This window comes from Corvus hawaiiensis, chromosome 26 (genome assembly GCF_020740725.1).
Source record: "Corvus hawaiiensis isolate bCorHaw1 chromosome 26, bCorHaw1.pri.cur, whole genome shotgun sequence".
NCBI lineage: Eukaryota > Metazoa > Chordata > Aves > Passeriformes > Corvidae > Corvus > Corvus hawaiiensis.
Window position 1 is genome coordinate 12,668,521 of NC_063238.1, and position 23,053 is coordinate 12,691,573.

The following is a 23,053-nucleotide window of genomic DNA, read 5'->3' on the forward strand; positions in this document are numbered from 1 at the left end:
AGGCAACTTGCAGATAACAACCCAAAATGAATGATGCAAGACACCAGTATACATTCTTTCTATTATTGAAACAAGTTTCTAAAGCCACCTGAAATCTTTTTGAAAGCACACATTGCTCTGAAGGAAAACTCAGCAAGCAGGAAATTACCTGTCAAAGTTCTCATGCCAAATCCCAGCCTTTTGTTTATCCCAGAGATGCAATTTCACAGGATTGGACTGCATAAAATTTCCAATTTCATTGGAAAGTTAGCTCAAATAACTCATTGGGAAATGTGTTTTAGTCAACTCAGTTTTCTCCTGTCTGCTTACTGTTAATCACATATGATCACTTTGTTCATATCAAAGCATTACCTAAATAATATATTCCCTTACAGTTCAACCTTTTTAGGTATGTGCATTAAAAATTCTGTGAAAGCTCACTAGAGGTTCTCCATTATCCAGTCATACTATAGCTATGTTGATTTTCATCCTACAAATTTAAGTATCTTGTTAAAATTACTTATTTGGTGCTATAATATGGCAACACTTCAACAAGATCTAACACACAGAGGAAAATGTCATACCTGGATTATTGTTTACATTGTTTTTGGGTGGTCTAGGCGTTGGTTTGGGAAGGGTAGTTTCATTCAATGCTTTGCTAGCAGCAGCATGTTGGGCCTTTTTAATACTGCTTCCTTCAGCTTCCCATGTCTGTTCACCAAGAGTCAGCTGCACTGTGAACATCTTCAAAGACAAAGAACAGGTAAACACTGGAAAGATTATCACTGTGGATTAGAACAATCTGTATAAAAGCTTCCAGGACTGAAGAGAAACCATGCTCTCTTTTCATTGTATTCAACTCCCAGATAACGCATCTGATTCCTCCAGAGATCAGTGACCTTATCAGTGGGCAACATTTGGCCTTTCAAATCACAAAGCAAATTAGTGTAATGGTAATGTCAATTATCAAAGAACAGAATAATATTTAAACCAAGTAAGAATAACTTCAAACTGATCCTCTGCTCTTGGAAGACTATATACAGGCCAGCTAAGAACACATTTCTTCATACATTTGAATGTGTTTAGTCACTTTACTTGTAGAAAACAAATCCTAAACACATTACTGAGAAGAAAAAATAATTTTGTAATAATTACGAATGAATATAAATGACTACACACTTCTCAAGGCAGCAGAGAATTTGGGCCAGATAGTTTTACACAGTGAATTAATTTCTCACATACCCAGATTTCTAAAAATAAAATATTTTGTTAGGGCAGAGTCACAACTCAAATATGTTCAAAAAGATAAAGTAAGAAAGCAAATAAATATTATCTTTTTCAATGAAACTGCAGTTCTTGATGAAAAATCCATAGTGAGGACAGGAACTGTAAACATCCAGAGTTCAGAAATGGACTAACTGATAAAAACCATATATTTCAAAATCTGTGACAGAGGGCTATTTCAAGTAGTATCCATGCTGTGCAAACTGTGCAGATAAAACTCAACGCATGTTTAAGATACTAGATAGAGTCTACCTTCTTTATGGTACACAAATGTTCTGTTTAAATTTGAGTATCTGAGAACGCGGGGAGAAAGGCTAAGGACTCAATATATTTGCCATATAATCCCTAGATAAAAGGCAGGACTTAATAGTCAGATACACACAGTAAACTAAGAAGCACTGTAGTGCACCTACCTCAGAAAACAGTCTAACTTACTTGAGGCAACAGAAAAAAACCTACATATTAGTATGAACAGTATATAAAGTAAAATTCTCATTTTGACAGCTCTATAATTTTTTATTTATTTAAACTTGCTAGAGCCAGGACCAGGTGTCTAGAGATGAACATGGTGGGCAGCCTTTACATCTGCCTTTACATGTACATTCATTCAGCACGTACTTGCAAACAAGCATTTGAACACAAGTATGTATGTGCCTCCCAACACAGCCCTGTGCACATGCACACAGTGCAATGCTATAAATACATACTTGTGTCTTAATTACAGCCTTGAGTTTTGGCCTGCTGTAATTTTCAGAAGCACAATGAAAGCCCCTGTATCACAGCTCCTATTGCCATGTTGTTTTTTCCACAGCAGTCACAACAATTTCGTCATGGAAGAAAGAGAGAAATAGTCTCTTAATTTTACATTCTGCCAAATCCTACCCCCCACCTGAAAGCTAAGCTGGGTATTAGAGCTAAATACCCATAATTATATAAATTACCTACAAACATACATCCTTATTACCAAAAGAGTTGAAATTTTATTTCTGCATCTGGAGTTTATATATTTTATATTTTGCAAGAAAGTATCAGTGTAGTATTTTTATACGAGGAAGAAAACCTTGAATTTAAATGAAAATATGATTAATAATGTCTACTTATCTACCTATAACTCTTAGTGCTTAGAGCAATAAATAGGAATTCAGGATGATGAAGGGCTTGCTCAGTAAAATTCTGCCAGTCAGAGCTCCCTCTCACTAACATATCTGCCAAAAAAACTCTTGCAAAAACCCACACACGGGAGCTTTACTCCTTTATTAAAGGAATAAAACTGCCTAAATCAAAATTCTGGAGCAGTCAATGGAACATTCAAGTCCTGGAATACCAGAGCTAACAGTTCTGCTATTGACTGAGAGACATTTTTGACCTGAGGAAATTTCTATTCCTTACACCCAACATAATTCACCTGATGTCCTGAAAGCAGAAATGCAAAGGCCACCACGCTTGTGCTTGTTTTCACTCTGCTGCATTTGTAAGGTTAGTCTCTCTAAGCTCTGAGAACTCTTTACTCCTCACTTCTTCTGTGTAAAACCTCCTCTCCTCTTCCCAGCTTTTGAAGTGCTACAACCCTTACCCCTTTCCCTCTTCTCTGTACCACCATCCACTTTCTTTTGCCACTGTTCCTTTTAAATTTGTGTCCTGAAATGACACTGACATAGAAGGCCAGAAGACACGATCAATCTGACTAATATACTCGAAAACATCATTTATGCTAACAAAGCCTTCCTGATTTTTCTTATGATGAAGAATCCACCTGGAGGGCAGACTCCTAGAAACCCTAACTGCGCCGTCAGGAAGAGCCACTTCTCTCCCAGCTGCACTGTTTCTAGTTTCCCATTTCACCCCAGTTGTCAAAACTTATTTTCCAGAGACAATTAGAAAAAAAGGGTATAAAAATTCACTAGCATTTGTGGTCACTACACCGACAGCTATCTTGTAGAGCATGTCTGAAAATTGTGAAAACCACCAGTGGTCAGGAACAGAGTATATGTAGGAGCAAAGCAATGTGAGAAGCTCTTTGAATGGGAAAGAGCAACAGCAGCATTACATCCTTCAGGACATGCTTCCCAGGACAAACTCAGGTCTGTTTCACAGATTCTGTCAAGTATATCATCATATTACTAGAAAGACATTATACTAAACTGCTAAGAGAGTCATAATAAATTCTATTTCTTTCTTCACATTTCACAGGTCAAAACCTGAATAATCTTACTAATACCACCCTTGTTCTTCATCTATTTCTCTTCTGTTTATCTCATTGCACAGATGAAAATTAGACTTAATACCCTTCTGAGTCTATAGAGCACATAACTTTATTTTTTTTTACCACTATGAGCACCATTATTACCTAAAATAGTGAGGTAAATTGAAAAAATGAAAAATTAAGAAATTAATTGAAAATCTGGCTTTCAGAAGTTCAGGTAATGCAGACTTAAGTCACTTCAATGATATTAGTTCCTTTAAAAGTAATAACAAATATATCATAGTATCATTAAAGTTGGAAAAGACCTCTAACATCATAAAGTCCAAACTTTGCCCAAACACCACCACACCAAACAAACCATACCACTAAGTGCCATGTCCACCCATTTCTTGAAAATTTCCAGGGATGGCTATTCTACCACTTCCCTGGGCAGTCCATTCCAATGCTTAACCACCCTCTCAGTCAAAAAATTTTTCATTATATCCAAAATTTAACATGCTGCAACCTAAAACCAACCAACAAGTGTACTCTGTGGTGCCAAACACCTCCAGGAAGAGGAAGAGCACTTCAATTTCCATTTGCGATGAGGGATGCTAAAAGCAGCCCTGCACCTGCTGACATCATTTCCACCACTGTAACACATTCAGCAATGCCAGCCAGACCAGAAGATCAGTGATTTATATCACTAGCTGGCAACATAATGTGCTACCCAGAAACAAGGGGCAAGGGCAGAGACAGCCCTTGAGGAGCTGAAACTGTTACTTGTCTGCACCCTGACCCCAACTGCCTTATGTGATTTTGCCACTCCAGAAATACTAAGTACAAAGCAGTTACTAATTATGCCAGTGTCTCACTCAGACTTTTCCAGGATTTTTTCCTCCCCCAGTTTGCTCCTAACTAGGGGGGAAATTCAAAATTATATCTGAAAATTACCCTGAGGCTATTCCTCTGTATTCCCCATCATCTGAAAGCAGCCTAATTTTTACTTATTAAGTTGGACATCCAAATTGATACATGAACTGGCCAGAATGAGCCATCAGTTCACTAGAAACTTCTATGCTGTAATCATATTAGGAGTCTTAGTATAACCCTACATAGTAAAGTTGCACAGTAATAAAGTCTGTGCCCTAGAATGCAAGATTTGAAGATAGAGTATCAACTTCATGGGCAAAGAATTGCATCAATAAGCACTTTTAAAAACGTCACAAATTTGTCATCACCTGCATTACCATGAAACAAATGCAGAAGTAGTTATCAGAGGCATGCTGACTGCAGAGAAAGATTCATGCAGCCTAAAAAGCAAGTGCTCCGGAAAGATTAAGAAAGGGTGGTGATACCCTGAAAAGACCTTCACAAGGTCTATATAAAGACCAGCAAATATAAACTCAAAGATGCGAGACAAAGTAAGGTACAAAATGATCTACAGGGCTTCAACAGAAATACAGGCGTACTTTCCAAAAGTGTGGGGAAAAAAAGCAGCAAAATAAAGAACAGTAAGAAAGCCCTTACACTAGAAATGTAGCTGGGTTTGACAAGCACACTTGTCCAAACCATGACATTATCTGTTCAGCATGTAAGGTATGGCTCATCACCTGGAACTGTGACCTTACCTTGGCATGAGCAGGCCCTCTTTCATTCAGAAGCTTATACTGGGGTTGAATTCTATTGAAACGGGCTAACTCATTTACCAGACACATTGGAGTTTTCTCTTTGGGGTTTGCCATGTTATCTTGGAGAGGAGCTGTAAATAAAGAGTCTGTAAAGTTTTTGTGGAGAAATGTATTCTTCACAACTTCACAAAGCTTTGCAAAAGCAGCATGCTTAGAAAAGAAAATACTTTGGCTAAAACAATTTTTGCATATATGCTAAATACAAAGTTTAAATACCATTTAAATATTAATCATATGAGCATATGTATTTTACAATAACAATTTTGATTACATGCAATTAAAAAAACCCAAAAACTATTTCTTTCCAAAGTGTCTTTATGAAAGATGACAGTGCAGGGGAGCATATGCATATTCTATATTTTCTGTGTCACCAAAGTTTGTCAGGAGTATATGGTATGGTTCCTGGAATTGACTACTCTTTCAGAATGGTTTCTCCACACTTTGAAGGAGAAGTGGATAGCGTAAGAGTTATGAGACAAATACAGTAGATGAAACCCTGTGGTCCCCACTTGTTTCTGCCAGCTTCTTCCCAATGTTTTAGACCTTTCTCACAATAATGAAGCCACTCTCAGAACACTCCCAAAGTACACCTTCCCCTTTAAGGATTTTGTTCTGCTTTTTTTAGACTATTTCACTTTCTGCAAGTTTTTTTGCAATTTATTTGTATCTATCCCTAACACACACACACACTGTCATTTCTTGCTTAAATTATTAGGACAACACTTCTGCATTTCATACCCAGTTCAGCATAGGAACTACAGCATTTATTAGGCTACAAAGGAAACACCAAATACTGCCAAGTAGTTAGAAGACATTCTGTTCTAGAGAAGAGAAATAAACTTGGAGACTTTCCTGCCCCACTAAAACTTCTCTATAAAAGATACACTCAGAATTTGACAAAATAGGCATGTTCTTTTCTGAGCTTTTATATTATTGATCAAAACTTCACTGCAAATCTGAGCTCAGTTAAAGAAACTAAACTTAGCAAACTGTTTATTTAGCCAAAACCACTTTTCTACATGTGTTTTCTCCTTTATTTTAATCCTCTTTAAGGCCTAATTACTATCTTTTTAAATTAACAAGTCATCAAAAAGATTAATTTGAGCACCAAAGAAAATATACCTGGACCAACTTACCTGGTGAGTTGTTTGAAGACGCAGGATCCACAAGGCCGGCAGTAGGACTGCTACAGCTGGCTGCCGATTCCGAAATGGATCCGTTCATTGAGGATGGCAGACTCAGTGTATTTGTAGCTGTAACTGGCAGGGGTAGCACCATAGGGGCCATGGTGGGTCCAGACAGGTTTGCTGTAGTCTGCATTTTAACTTGTGCCATTGCCTGTCACTGCAATAAACACATTATCAGCAGAGCACTTTGCGTTTTGAATGTCGAATGACTACAGTGGTATTAGCAACACTCCTTTTTTGCTCCTGGATCTGGGTCACAAAACTGTCCACAAAAGTCATGCCTCTGCAAACATTACTTCCAAATGCATGCACAGAGAAACAGAGCTCAGAGCCAAAGAACATCACTGGAGAAGAACCTGCACACCCTGGCTCTAGGTTCTGTTTTTCAGTCGTGGGGTCACCCTGCCTGAAATATAGCTGGAAGGATTACTATTCTAGAATAAAATTCCACACAATTATCCTGCAGATGAGATAAGCACCTGCCAATATATTCAAGAGAGAATGTCTTTGCAACAAACTGCCATAGCAAACTTTTGCCACTGTTTTTCCAGTAAAGTACCTGGGGTACCTGAAGTACCAAATAAGGCCCCAAGAGAAAATCCCTATTTTTTTTTGGCCTGTTACCAAACCAGAAAATACAAAAAAAAGGGAAGAAAATACAAACAAACAAAAAACCACCGCCAAAGATGCAAGTTCTTTAAAAAAAAATCACTGCTTATTCAGTCAACAGGTGGAATACTTCAATCCTTGTATAAACTACTCACAGAAGTACCAGGATTTCCTAAACTAGCCTTTAACCCAATGGCTAAAACATTTACCTGGAATGTGCCAGGTACTAATTATCTCTTTTCATCTGCCCAAATTAGTTTCTTTATTGCCAATACCTGTTCTCAGGCTAGGTCTACATGCATAAACAAACCAGGGTCAGGGCACCACTCCTTCATACTACTCACTGAGAGGATGCTCCTAGGCAAAATTTGGGCTACTGGCTGAAAACTCCTGCTACTGCAAAAACCACACAGGAGCACGTCAGAGGCCTGCAGGCATCCCAGGTAATCCACTCAAGTAAGAGAGAAACCAGTCATTGTCAGTCATCTGGGAAAAAGGTTTGGGCTCCTCCTGTCCCATAAGGAGCAGGATGATATATGTCAGCATGACCATGCTCAGCAGCATGGACACAGACTGTATTATTTAGGGTTCATACACATGAGATGATCTGTACAGGGTGGATAGAGACAAAACCTGCAACAGCCAACACGAGGACTGGGGAACTGCGACTTCTCCCAGCAGCAGCTCTGGTCCCACTGGCTAAGGCAGAGCAGGAGCTCAGCTCTCATCCATCACAGGCAGCACCCATTACCACTTAGCTCTTTGCTCCTTCTGCTGGGGTAATTCTCTCTCCCTATCAAAAAAACCCAGACATTCAACACCTGAAAAACTGTCTAAGGAAGGGCTTATTGAAACGAATGAAACTACATAAAAAATTTTAATTACTATCCGTATTTCCTCCCCCACCAATCCATTGAAAAATATCCAAGTATCTTTACTCAGAGGGACAATATTGTTGGATTAAGATCCCAAATCACTCATTACACCATAGACTACAAGTACTTTAGCACAGTTGCACTAGTATAATGAAAATAATAAATCCTATTACTGTGACTCTGTGCTTTGGAGAAAAGGTTCAGACTGGAATGCCATTTTTATTACTGAGGAAAGACATTAAATCTCTGGGAAGACAAAAGTAGAAAAGAATTTAAAATGAAGTTGAGATGCAGTCACCTGCCCTTTTCATGAGCATCTTCATAAGTATCTTCAGTGAAATACTAATAGCAGCAGATTTAAAATAACATATACAGTTACCTGAGATATATTCAAATACCTCATGTGTTCAAAAAAAAATGGACTGGATTCATACTGTAAAAATCCTACTATTATTTCACAGCAAATGCCAAACAATACAGCAGTATTGTTAGAAAGGCCTGATTTAAAGACTGAGAAGATGTAGAGCTATAGAAGCCTTTGGTATATAACATGTCTATTTTTGATTTCAAATACATTAGTATAGACAGGAATTAATTGAAAAAGTTTCTTAATTGTAAACATCAAAGTCAATGATGGCAGAATCGGGCCATATGTTTTAAACATAATTAAAATGAAACCAACATAACATGAAATATCATCACAATAATTGCAGTTTAAGAAACTCACAGTATTTACAGCATTTTAGCTTACAAACATGAGTATGAGAAAGGCATCACTCATATGGTACTGCATGAAATACTACTGAACACCCAGTATTAAGCCCCACCAGTTGTGAATTACCACTTCAGCTTCCAGTATTTTAAAAGTTTATTCTTCACAAAAACAGAACTTACTAAAAACCAAATAAAACATTATGTTCTACAGTAATGATGTTCTAATGGGAGAAATTGTGGGATGAATCCTTTCCTAATAAGGATAAAAAAAGAAAAATCAGTTTAAGAATAGTATTGAGGAACTGTAAAAATGAACAAGGTAAGGTTTAGGGGGAAAAAATGATACTAAAAGTAAAGTACATAGAAAATTCAATTCTGAAATCAGAATTTATCATAACATATTGGGTGCTGGGGTTTTTTATATATCTAAAGCTGCAGAACTGCAACTATTTTGTAAATTAATCTGTATAAGCAAAAATGCCCAGGTAGTAATATAATTGTATGGACTAACTCTTAAGAAGATGAGATATGGAGATAATGAATTTGTAATTAGTTCTAAAAATCAGTAGTAATCGGTTCCACTAGTAGAGAGAGACAACAGAAAGAATACAGTTGATATAGTGATGGCGTGTCATTTGCACACTACCAGGAAGCCAATCTTTGATGTCATGACAAAAGGCAACAAAAACTCTATATTCCACCTTTTCTTTACATTTTTTACAAATATACACCAGTGGTGTACTATTTCATAAACAGTGAAGCAAAAATATTTTGGGCCCTTCCAGCCACAAGCACAAACATAATAAAATACACTGCTACATAAAATGTAGGACTTGGGGGAGAGAGATTTCACTAAGCTGGTCAGAGATGAAATGCAGTTACATAATCAAAATGTTTTTAAATCTTCTATGAGTTATTTTTGAAAAATCTGGCATATACAAAAGGGATGGTTCATTTAGGATACTAAGATTGCAATTAGAAAAGTCCCCACACCCCGTATCAGGTGGCTAACTCAACTCATACCTAGGAACTTCCTACACCCAAGTGCTCCAGAGAAGCTTCTCTTCAAGTTCAGCAGTAGTTACAGACACTTGCACCTCTCAGACGAAGCTGGACTGCACAGCTGTGCCTCCCAGCTTTGTGCCTTTCCTCAGCTACCATGTCAAGACACAACAGAAATTATCTTCCTTAACGTTTTAATCACACACATCTATCCAGTTGGAGCCCGCAAGTCGCAGTGCTGCCATTTTTGTAAGGCTGCACTCCAAGGCTTACGGTGCCTTACGAGATGCTGCAGTGGTTTCTCCTCACAGTCTCACCCACACAGCTGCAGTAGAAACACAACAGCAAACACATAAAGGGTTGCAAATATACTAGAATTGCATTTTACTTCACTTCCCCTTTTGAGCACCTAGTACATAGGCAGCTACACAGGTTTCATTTCACAGTTGGTATCGACTTTCTTATTAAACTATGTACAAGCTGTGAATTTTCCTGACAAACTAAAAATGACCAAACCAAAACAAACTCACACAAAAACAACAAAACAAAACTCCTCATATTTTAAAGTGAAAATATTGCTGTTAAAATATTCCATTCATTTTTTTTATATATCAGGAAACACAACATTGTTGTGGGTTGACCATGTCTGTATACCAGGTACCCACCAAAGTTGCTCTATCGCTCACCACCTCAGCTGGACAGGGGAAAGAAAATATAATGAAAGACTTGTGGGTCGAGACAAGGGCATGAAAAGATCACTCACCAGTTACTGTCACTTGCAGAACAAACTCGACTTGAGGAGATTAAATGAATTTATTATTAATCAAATCAAAGTAGGAAAACAAGAAATAAAAAGTAAAACTTAAGAACACCTTCCTCCCACCCATCCTTTCTTCTCAGGCTTAACTTCACTCCTGAATTCTCCACCTCTTCCCCAGAAAGTGACCCAGAGGGATGGCGAATGGGGGTTACAGTCAGTTCATCACACGATGTCTCTGCCACTCCATCCTGCTAAGGGGAGGACTCCTCATATTCTCCCCCTGCTCCAGCATGGGGTCCCTCCCACAGGCGACACTCCTCCACAAACTCCTTCAACATGAGTCCTTCACACAAGCTGCAGCTCTTCATGAACTGTTCCAGTGTGGATCCTTTTCCCTGGGTGGCATCCTTTAGGATCAGAATGCTCCAGTATGGGCTTCCCACAGGGTTACAAGTCATGCCAGTAAATCTGCTCCAGTGTGAACTCCTCTCTCCATGGGGCCATAGATCTTGTGGGTCTCCTCCATGGGCTGCAGGTGGATCTCTGCTCCACCATGGACCTTCATGGGCTGCAGGGGCACAGCTGTGTCACCATGGTCTGCACCATGGGCAGCAGAGAAGTCTCTGCTCTGGTGCCTGGAGCACCACCTCCCCCTCCTTCTGCACTGGCCTTGGTGTCTGCAGAGCTGTTTCTCTCACATATTCTCACTCCTCTCCTCTCTTCTCTCACTCCACTTTCTGTTGTGCAGCAACTATTCCTGCTTCTTCAGTCTGTTATCCCAGAGACACTAACAACAACACTGACGGGCTCAGCCTTGGCCAGCAACAGGTTCATCTCAGAGCCAGCTGGCACCAGCTCCTTCGGACACAAGTGAAACTTCTGGCAACTTCTCACGGAAGTCACCCCTGTAGCCCCCTTGTTACCAAAACTTGGCCATGCAAACCCACTACAAATATTTAGTTACATTTACAGATGCAGAATACTTTTAAAAACTGTGAATACACTTGTATCATGCTAAAAGCACCATGTAGCATAAAGAATTAGTTAACACTTTCTCTGATTATTATTACTTTTTGTATTTTTCTGGAATCACTTTATAGCCTTAGATCTTGTGACATAAAATATGAATTAAATGCTCAGATAAAATGATTCACAGTATTTGAATACTGTGATGTCACAGTAATTGAATAAATAAAGACTGATAAAGTAAATAAAACACCACAAAAGGCAGAAAGCATGGACAATGAGTTTTCAAACCAAACACACTTGTACAATGTGGGAAAATTGAAAAGGCAGTATTAGAAAGACAAGTTGTATGAACAACCAACAGATAGAGAAACTAATGACCTGAACAGTCAAAACAGAAGGCTGGACTTCATCTGTGCAGAAAGTGAAAAAGCACATATGCAGTAGGGAGTCACCACACTTTCACAGTGCTCCATCATACAACCCAGAGTACCCAACCTAATCTGTACACAAGTATGTAATGCGTGGCACATACTACATACTTGTGAAGGGCTTTATAAAGGGAACAACAGAGGGCCAGCCACTGCTGAGCAGGAAAAATTACTTGACATATCTAGTACTTTATATAACCAAGAATTCTGCTTATACTTTCCAGTCAGTGTCCATTTTTCACAACAGTATTACATTAATGGTCCCAGATCCTCTTCTGCAAAACTGCTACCCAGCAAGTTCTAGCCTGTGCTCTTTGTGAATCTGACTCTTCTCTAGCTAATGTGACTTTGTTCTTGTCTTCCTTGAATTTTCTTACTAAAACTAAAACAACAAAACAGAAAAAAAAAAGAAAAAGACAATCATTTAATTTTTTCAAGATCACATCAAATTTTAATTCTAATTCCAAAACGTTTGCAAGTTTCCTCTAAGCCTGCTTTATAGCATCTACAAATTTAATAAGTGTACTGTTTCATCCACATCATTAATGAAAATATTGAAAGGTACAGGAACATCAATCCAATAGACTGGGGGCAGTGTCTAAGCAGGCAGCATCTCAAGGGGTTTTTTTTCAGACCAATCCCCATTTTGACTAGAAGCTTTTTAATGTGATTCTTCTGTGAAAGTCCCAAGTCACAGAACTCTAATAGTTAACAGCTTCCTAACTAAGAAGGGTTTGGTTTTAGTTTTAGCCTTAAGATTCCATTAAATGCTCTGTTCTCCTTCTATTCTCCTCATATAAATTCACTCATTCAGTTATACAGAAGCATACAAAACTGCCTAAAGGTAAAACATATTTCTAGGGTGCAATTTCTCACATTTACAGCAAATATTTATACATTTGTGGACATTAATATAAAAAGTCCTACAAAAGTCCTAAGCCTTATGTAATTTCTTTTTACTGTGTTATATCCAGCAGCTTATTTGGGGTTGACAAAACCCACACAGCTCTGCATTACCTTCAGAGTAGCTTAATTCAAACTTTTATGTCTTCTAAAACCAAGTAATGAGATGGCCACACAGTAGCAGTTTAGCAAGAGCATGACTTAAAAGCAATAATCAGCAGATGGTCATCCAGACTTATTACCAAAATTTATCTTATTTATACATTTTAAATAACAAAAATTAAAACACTAGGCATGAAATCAAACAAGGTTTCTCTGTTTTTTAAGACATATATATTTTTCTGTATTACTGCTGGTCCCCACTGTTTGTCCTTCCCATTTGCTCTTCCATCAATTTCAGTGCTTTTTGCCTTATGAGTGGTTTGCCAACAGCCAAACTGATCTAATGACTTGCTGCCATAGCAAGGGACACTCCCATGTCCTCTCTTCCCTACAGCAAAAATCCAACATTTTCTGTCCATTTACTTCACTGAACCAGTTCACATGGCAGGTGAGGAGAAAGATCAGAGGAGCATCTGTGTCTGTACAAGGAGGGCCACAAACTCCTGAGCTGGAGTGGGTGCAAGGAATTAGCCCTTTCAACTCCTGCTAAGCAGCTTAGCTTTGCTGTCAAGCTATACACTGACTGAAGTTCATCTCCTTCACACTGTTCCTCACAAAGCCCGTGATCTCATCCCTGATGATTACATCTTCAGAAACCTGTGGCCTGGTTTCATTTTTTTTACTGTGCCTTACAGTAGAGAATCTTAGCTTCAATGGATATATGAACATATCTACCAGCTAATTAACAGCTAAGTAATACATGACAGCAAGTGAAGTGATGCCTTAAAAGCATTTTACTTTCCTGAAGTATAAGATGAGTGAGGGAGAAATCACTAACTCTTTTATTTTCATTGTTTTGGTAAGATATTTCACAACCAAAGTAAGTGGCACAAAATACTAGGGACTAATATTCAAAATTTAAGGAGCTGCAAGGTTTACAAAAAAGTTCCCCTTCTTGCTCAGTGTTAAATCCAGCCCTAGAACACTAAATACTACAGTTCCTTACAATTTGTTTCGTCTGCTCTTGGACTGGAGCAGAAAAAGGTTGTAGACAAAGCCCCAAGAAGGCAAGGAAGGGCCAAGCAGCTGCAGTGAACACCAAGTCACAACATAAAATCTCATCACACTTTCAGATAGTATCACCCATGGAGGACTATCCTTTGCCAAATCTTATGTACAATCAGTAAGAACCCTTATGAGGACAGGAAGGAAGGTATTTTTGGAAGAAAAAATCAAGTAGGAAATAGATTAAAAATCTGCAGTCATATTTTTCAACCACTTCTTCAAACAGCAGTCAGCTCAACCTCCCTTTTGAATTACTACACGGAAAAAGCACATTAAAACAACATTTAAAAAAAGGACTTAAAACTCAGAAAACTGAGGGAGAAACTGCTTCATCTTGCACACTTCTTTCATCATGAAATCATACTAGTTCCCTAATTTCCAATATGATGTTGATCCAATTTGCTACAAAGAGCATACAACTCTCTAAATCAATGACCACATTACCTTTATCATAGAGTCACATTATGTGGGAATACATATTATTTATATCTGTCACAGCTTCAATCCTTCTCTAACAACTCACTTTAAATTTGTTCTGTGTAATTTTGAAAAGAAAAGTAAAAAAACAAACCAGATAAATAAAGCAGCTAATTATGGAATCAAAGACTAAACCTAAAGATTTTCTCAATCAACAAAATGGCCAAAGGTGGGGACTTTTGCTGCCATTTAATTATGATGTGTTAGCAAGAGGGCTAGAACAGAAGCCTCACCCTGCAATCAAACTGGATTTATACAACTTGAAATACATAGAATATGTCGCAGAGTAAATAAAATAAGCAAACCTTTAGGACGTAGCAAATTGCTTAAACCACTACAGCAAAAGTCAAGTAACCAATATGAAAAATTGGTGACCTACAAAGCCATATATGTGCACAGTACCTCTCACACCAGCACAGTTACCCATATTGTATGGCACTGCTATACAATGAGATATGACAACTCAGATAAGGATTAAAGACATCTATAATTCAGGTTTACAAATACAAGCAAGGTGTCTAAACTGTCAATGGAGTCAAAGGAAATACAGCATGGGATTACCACGGTTTACCGGAGTCTACTGGGTTTGCATGGCCAAGTTTTGGCAGTGGGGGTTTACAGGGGTGGCTCCTGTGACAACTTGCCAGTTGAGCCAACCCCTGGCAGCTGTGTCCAGCAGAGCCAACCCCTGGCAGCTCCAAAGACAGATGTGCCACTGGTCAAGGCTAGGCCAATCAGAAATGGTGGTAATGCCTCTGAGACAACATATTGAAGAAGAAGAAGAAGAAGAAGAAGAAGAAGAAGAAGAAGAAGAAAAAAGTTCCTGCACAGCTGTAACTGCAGCCAGAGAAGAGTGGGGCGGGAATATGTGAGAGGAATGAGTGTGCAGACACCAAGGTCAGTGCAGAAGGAGGGGGAGGAGGTGCTCCAGGCACCAGAGCTGACATTCCTCTGCAGCCTGTGGTGCAGACCATGGTGAGGCAGCTGTGTCCCTGCAGCCCATGCAGGGCCATGGGGATACAGAGATCCACCTGCAGCCTGTGGAGGAGCCCCACACCGGAGCAGGTGGGTGCCTGTGAGGAGGCTGTGACTCCACAGGAGACCTGTAGAGAGAGGCCCTGTTCCCATGCAAGAGCAGCCTGTCCTTGAAGGACTGCACCCCATGGAAGAGTGACCCATGCTGCAGGAGTCTGAGGAGGACTGTTGCCCATGGATGGACTCACTTCGGAGAAGCTCATGCAGAACTGTGTCCTGTGGGAGGGAACCCACGGTGCAGCAGGGAAATGACTCCTCTCCCTGAGCAGCAGAAGAAAAAGGCAGGTAATGAACAGACCATAACTCCCATTCCCTGTCTCCCTCTGCTTCTGGCAGAGGAGGCAGAGCTGGGGAGGAGGGAAGGGTCGGAAGAAGGTGTTTTAAGGTTTTATTTCACTTCTCATTATCCTGCTCTGATCTTGTTAGTAATAAATTCAATTAATATCTCTAGTTTGAGCCTGTTTTGCACACGATGGTATTTGGTGAGTGATCTCTCCTGGTCTTTATCTCAACTCATGAACCTTTCATTATACTTCCTCTCCCCTGTCCAGCTGTGGAGGGAAGTGAGAGATCGGTTTTGGAGGGTGCCTGGTGTCAGACCAGCGTCAACCCGCTACAGTCTTTTAAAGATCCAATGCACAACGCCAGCTGAGATGTCCTGACATACCACATTTGGATGCCTGCCTATTCCATCAGCTGCTGCTTCAGGAAGCAGACATCCTCTCTGAAGACCCATGCCACATCTGACACTGCATGTGGCAGGCAGTTCAGAGAAGCCCTGACATGAAGAGGCAATGAAATGGCAATAATGTATGTGTTTAAAGAAATGTATTATACCACTTGTCAGTACAGCCAGCAGACCCAGGGAGTTATTCAAGGTGATCAACAAGCAGGCTTCTAATTTAGGATTAGCTAACCACACAGCAGAGTGGCAGCTGAGAAGCAGACGGGGTAACTTTGTGTCTCAAACTGCACAAGACGACAAAATACAGGCAACTGAATCCTACCCAAAGTCTACTGCCAAACTTGTCTTCAGCAAGAGATCATGAATGTTACTAAAACTAACAGACACAATTACAGAAGTAAATAAGCTCCCTCGCAGAGAGATTCACCACCTAAAATACTTGCCTAAGACATGTCTTTTTGTAAGGAATGATGGAAAATGCAGGGGTTAGGGCACTGACTGCAATTGTGCACATTTGCATGAGCAAGAGTCTAAAAACTTGTAACAAGAGAAACAACAGAAAGTGGAGCATATTGACAGGCAGGAATGTAACTCTTGCCTTGCTTCCCTGGCAACAGTGAGGCTGACATGAAAAAGCTGAGAAAAGAGCAACTCAGGCCACAGTGCATCTTAGTGTGTGCAGCAAAACTAACGACCTCAAACTGTACACGTGGCTAATTCTCTCTTCTAACAGAGAAATCAGTCAGGTCCCGCGTATACCAGACCACCACTTGAAGACTCAAGTTGAGACTTCACAGACATGAAACAGAGATCCTAAGTAGAGAAACTTTACTAACATTCATCTAGAAACATGATGGTAAAAGGGATTGCTGTTCTGTACTAAAATGGTAAGGAAGATCAATCAGATTATCAGCTTGAAGATTTCAATGCCAGAAGAGAAATAAAAGATAAAGAAAGCCAATCTGTTGCATCAGAACCCAAGACAATTTGGCATGTCAAAACATTTCAACCTGTTTATAACCCAAAGCCCAAGGGGGAAAATCAGTCTGGTTTATATTAATGTTTGCTCCCTTACAAAGATAATCTCATCAGAAAATCTCTCTCAATTGTTCCTGTCCAGTAAACAGAGGAGATGGTATAAAAGCCATGGAAATTTCCAACAGCCAATACAAGCTAACCCAGTTCTCACAGTACCACAAATTCTAAGCCCAGAAAAGATTCAGAACCATCCAGACAGAATACTGGTTCAGACACAGCCACCAGTTTGACCCAGCCAGGATACCCTGAATTACTACAGAGAAGAAAATGTGACACTCCTTCATGAAACAGCAAAGTGATCACCAGAGTCTACTTTGTGGGAGGCCTTCCTCACCCAAAACTCATCATGGTTTGAGGTAGATCCCACAAACTAGCTTACAGGTGGCTATAATGCCTTACAGATCAGAGGCAGGACACACAAACTGCCCAACACTAGAGGTAATATCCTTTTTGTATCTGCTTACAGCACCTGAGAGCAAGCATTAATCCAAAGCACAGGAGCTGCTGTTCAGTATTGCAACTCTTCAGCTCTCTCCCTCACCGTGACTATAAACTACTTACAACTTCTTGAAAACTAGAAACTTGTATCTCCCCCAGACACTCTGTGATACACAGTCATACCTGTAACACTTTCTAAAAGATTGAGAGGTCATCATACCATCTTACTCCAGATACAGGTAACTCACATTCGCCTTAAGTTAAACAAAAATGAGTTAGTCAGCTTTCCTGAAGAAAAATAGCTGAAAAGAAGGGAAGCCTAAGCCACTAGTTTAACAATCAATCATCAGCTTAGAAGTGGAGAAGGGGATTAAGTAAGTGAATGAAAAAAACATGACTCAAACTTGACACACTGATGCTACAGACTTGTTTGCATCAAAGCTGTAATTGGTTCCTTATATGATACTGGAGTCTAATCGGAGCTCCTTCCAAGACTCTAGTTTCTGATTTAATTAGTATTTTGAAATTTCTCTCATATATATTTCTAAAAGCTGCACTTTTTTTCCAATTTGTGCTAACAAGTAGTAGTAGTTACATTCCTAAGATCTACAATAAGCTTTGACTGATTTTAAATTACTAAATACTCTAAGTAAAACATCCCTCCAACTGTTATTGTATTCTGAAGCAGGCAAAAATTATTTCTTAATTTCAATTCCTAAGCAGAAATTTCATTTTATTAATGGAATTCAGAAATTCATCTAAGTTTTCCTTGACTGCCTGTGACAAACTACTTCTCCTATAATTTGAAGTAGCAAATTTGGTGAAGTAGCAGAAACATGCCTTTTTCTTTGAAAACAAGTTACAGCTCCTGCTACCAACCCTGCTCATACTGTAGTCAGCTCCCTTTAATTAACAGCTACAAGATCCTCAGAAAAGGCAGTTTCAGTGGACAAAGCAACAGGTGTTGCACTCTGTTGTTAGAAGTGGATAAAATTCTGGTTTGTGTGCCTGTTTTTATTCTCCATGAGTGTATTTAAACAAAAACATTGTATTTCACAGCTAAAGTGATGAATGCCCACACTGAAGTCTCATACAGCTTACAAGAATTTGCAGCTCCTCAGAAACAGCTGAGGTCAAATTGCCACCTTGTGTTCATGAAATATTCCTGGAGTTCCCCCTTCTCTCAACTCTTCCACAGACAGTTTTTGAATTGCTTGGAAATAAGATAATGTTGACATACAGTTCATACAGAGACTAGCTCCCTGCTCACTGGGGGACAGGATCGGGCCTCTTCTCACAGGCACAGAGTACCTTGTGAGATCAGGAGTTCTGCAATGATTTGAAAGAGCCTCCTCCCTATTTTAAGTGCAGCTCTCCTCAGTGAATGAATAAAGGTAAAATAATTACTGAGTATTGGATTGGGCCTTCCAAGTGCTCTGACTGAAGAAAAGCACAAAATCTAAGTTTTCAACTGGAGAAAATTAAGTTGAAAGATGCTGTGTTGGGGGGCAAGGTCTAGAAATATTGCAAAATTTATGACATGGGCCTGGCTCAACAACAGTAGAAACAGAGTTCAAAAATTAAGGAATTGGACAGATCATACACAGCCTGTGGTGACATGGGAAAACTAACATTGGACTCCAATAAGCAAGATGGAAAGAGATGTGCCTGGGAGAGTTTAAGAGAAAACCAAAGGAGCTAACCGATCCAGTCACATGCAGCAAGCAGCTATCAAAGACTCCTCAAACATCCAGAGGGTGAAAAGAATCATCAACAACCCAGAAAAAGCTCACCAGGACAGTAATAGCCTATTGATTCCTTGTCCAAACCCTTGCTTTGGACAGAAATGATCAAGTTGCACAATGAAGCCTAGCCAAATAAATTGCTTATCTTTGGAACAAACTACAGATTATACAAGATTTTGACAATCCAGGAAGAAGAAGAAATCCTAGTGGCAAAAACATTCCTAGTGGCATACTTAACAGAGCCTTTCAGAGTTAGCAAAGGCACAAAACACTGAAGAAAAACTGGATACATGATCAATGCTAAACATCCGCTGAACACCATAAACCTGCCACACTTTCAGCTGCAGCACAGAGGCGACGCACAACTGGCAGGATGGCAAAAGGTTATTTCTGGAGTTGAATCAGCAAGGAGGATACTAAAGTAACAACTAACAACAGACAGGAAGAGAGTGGGTAAAACGACATTTGGTTCAAATTGAGCACACTGTGAGGGCACAGAACCAGCATAACAAAACCAGGCTTTTCCCTCCAACTTATGTACTAGGAGTGTTTAGGAGCACTAAGTAGGATGCATCATAAAATAGCAAATAAGAGACCTTCATCTATACAGCTGATGATTCAGAATAACTTGTTTCCCCAGACCAAAGTAAGTTATAAGTGTAACTACTACAGGAAAAAAATGTAAACAAACTGAATTAAAATTTGGAATCCTCTCAGGCATTTTTACGCAGATAAAGCCAGAAATAAAACAAAGGATAAGTCTGGCTAAAAGTGCAAGCTGATGCACTGGTAACGTGAAATGATTCAAAATACTGGGAAAGAGTATCTGGAATTGAGCAAAAGTGAAAAAAAAGTTTGCATTTATTAGGAACGGCAATCCTGCAACATCATAGACTCATGATCACCTAGAGAATGGATGGATGGATGATGCTCTGAGCTGCCCTTCAAAGGAATGTCCTTCTTACCACGTACTGTACTTTCAGGACTCCAGGGCCATTAGACTCAGTAGGGTAAAGTCAGCTTTTGTGACTCTGGAACCACCCTAAACTAGCATAAAAGAACAAACTTGCTTTTGAATTTGCAGGGAGCTTACACTTCTGTTCACTACTAAGACTGCTGCTCTTTACCTTCTAAATCAAAACCAAATAAACAAAAAATACTTCGAAAGGGTCACAGGACCCCACTTTCTAGGATCTCCAAAAGAACACATGCTATAAGGCTACAAACATATGCCTAATACAATCTAACCCCCTGCAAAAATGGAAGTTCCTTGTTAATGAAGGGTTGTGACCTTAGCCCAAGGGTAATCCAAAGTCTATCCAGGTTTCAGTGACACACAGCTCAGGTAGAAGTGCAGGCCCCAGAGCTGCGGAGCAGATCTGCAATCCAGCACAACAGCAAAGACATCCAAATAACAGACTAGGCCCTGGAACTAAAACTGCCTCAGCTAACCCTGTTCACCTGCAGTGTTCTGTCCTGCCCTATCTTGGGGATATATCAGGTATATTTGTCTGACAGTACCTATGTCTCCCTTGCTCCTGTCAGCTATGAGATACCTGAGCAAAGATAAACAGTACCAGTATTTGCAATGACAGCAAATAAAACCACTTCTTTTTGGTGCTAATGTCAAAATTCCTAGTGAGCCCAGGATAGGTTTAAAAACCTTGAAAAGCTTCAAATTACTACTGTGTCTAAGAAAAGAAACAATTTCAATCCAGGATGGGCAAGTTAATATTTACATTTCTTTTTAAATACTTTAAATACATTTAATAACTTAAGTTTCACCAGCTACAGCAGCTGTTTGCTCTCATGCCTAACTGTAACCTGTGAGTGTTACAAAGTATCTAGGGGCTATGCCTGCAGTGAGATTTGGGGAGAACCAGAAAGAGTCAAAGTTTTACAGGGAGCTTAATGGTCGCATGAGAAAAGGCCTCCAAAGCCACCTCCTCTGGTGAACTGCCACTGACAGTAATTTGTGGGATGGCCAGTTTCAGAACAACCTTGTAATTTAACAGCTGAAGAATTTAATTAAATATTAAATTCTTCTCCTGGGACTTGGCAAATACCTGTGGTTGCCTGGAAGTCCAGATCCAGGACATCCTGGATGTCCTCATGAATGGCAACTCCATCAAGTCTGTGGAAACAGGATCCAGTCCTGGCATCTTCAGTGAGTTTTTACTTGCTTAAGGATCCAAGTAGTAAAAATTGGCTAGTTGAAGAGGGGTAAAGAAAAGATGATGTGGGCCACTCTCCCTTCTGAAGGGGTCAAATCCCATATCAAACCCAGTGGATTCAGCTAAGAGAGAATGCTGAGAGAGGACTCCGAAAAACTAGGGAGAGCTTTACCTGCCTCCTGATCCAGGACAAGCTTCTCATTCCCTTTCACAAAGATGAGACAGCCTTAGCTGCCACGCAGAAGCTGGACACTCATTTAATACAAGACTAGTAAGTGTCTTGCACTGAATTATCAGAAGGTCAGAAGGGTTTTCAAGAAAATCCCTCTGGAGTCATTCATTACAATTGCCAGGCCCTAAACAGGAACAAAAGGAAAGCCTCTTGGGTATACACTCTTAAGCAAAATACCCCCTTGAATGGACATTGCCACCAAAGATGAAACACAATTCAAAGCAGGCAGGTTTAAATACTACCAGAGACACAAGACTGAAACAAAAAGCAGAGAAAATATTTTCCACAGTCTGGAAAGGAAAAAGCAACATAGTATTCAGGACTGAAGAAGGACCACCAGAAGGGGAAAAAATAAAACAAATAAACCAACTAACAGTTAACAAGAAATTTTAGATTGTTTCTTGCTCTTACCTTGTCTAACAAAGCCAAAGCTACTACAGAGTGTTATTTCATTATTATTTTGTTTGTATCAGACCAACTGGGTACGCTTCTAAGTGACCCAACATTGCCCTCTACCAGGCCTGCATTTCCACCTTGGGAATAGCATTATCTTGACTTCATCCTTCAAAATGGATCAGTTGCATGGATGTGTCATCTGGGTGACATGGAAAAAGTTCTTTATCACTTGCAGACAGTTACTTATCCAGACATTTCCAGTTACTGATATCAATCTGCACATTTAGTATACTGGTATTTCCTTATGTTTGTAGAACATGGCTTTTTTAAACTGGGGCCATTGTAGGAGAAACTGAGAACCGCAAATACCTAACAGGTGCAAAATAAGAAGCTAAGACTAGCAATAGCAATAAAAATCAGGTTACTCATCTCTTTTCTTGATCCAACAGGTGACCATTTTCATTGCAAGAAACTTTTCAAGAAAATCTGGTCCCCTACTCTCAAAAATGCTTCCTTCAGCCTGGAGGCAAAACAGCTTCCTCAAAGCTGGCAAGCAGCGAAACTGGAAGTGGGACCACTGTGATCCTTTGGAAGTTTTCAGAAGATAAGACTGTAAATATACCCTTCAAGTGAGCATGTGCTACTATGGTAAAAATCTCAGCAAGCTAAGTTCTCCCAGAATTTAAGGAGAGGAGGTTAACCCATACTTGACATAATTGGCTGCTGGTTATCACCAGGGACCTCCCCAAACACCAACAGGGATCTGAGCTCAAAGCTGAGTTCTAACCAGTCTAAAAAGTGCCCCCTTCCATCATTTTAATGGTGACTAAATTAGAAGATTGTGGGGATACAGAAGTGTAGTGGAGTCACAATATTAGTAATTAAATATGGAAAAAAAAGTGCTATTTACCAGGGAAAAATTTAAATTTCATACTGTGATTTTATTTGGTTAAATATAAATAAATTTGTAACATCCTAGTGATGTACTGTACAGATGTGTAGTTGACTAAAGCAAATGCAAGGATGGAGTATGACACAGGTAAACACACTGTGACCATGGAGTACACATTTAATTACTGGGAA

The 23,053-nt window shown here is 39.5% G+C and overlaps 1 protein-coding gene across 7 annotated transcripts in view; it reads right to left on the reverse strand.

The window, feature by feature from the left end:
* STAU2 (staufen double-stranded RNA binding protein 2) overlaps nt 1-23,053 on the reverse strand; it is a 171,784-nt gene that overhangs the window by 145,188 nt on the left and 3,543 nt on the right. For 4 of the 7 annotated variants that reach the window (XM_048286754.1, XM_048286750.1, XM_048286756.1 and 1 more), the window contains exons 2-4: nt 6,273-6,480; nt 5,077-5,207; nt 564-723 (exon numbers count right to left, since the gene is read on the reverse strand). In XM_048286754.1, the coding sequence (XP_048142711.1) occupies nt 564-723; nt 5,077-5,207; nt 6,273-6,471 (490 nt within the window). In that variant the 5' untranslated portion in view covers nt 6,472-6,480. Of the gene's footprint in view, nt 1-563; nt 724-5,076; nt 5,208-6,272; nt 6,481-21,234; nt 21,337-21,514; nt 21,699-23,053 lie in introns of those variants that run through there. The other 3 variants (XM_048286752.1, XM_048286753.1, XM_048286757.1) reach the window with 3 other exon arrangements.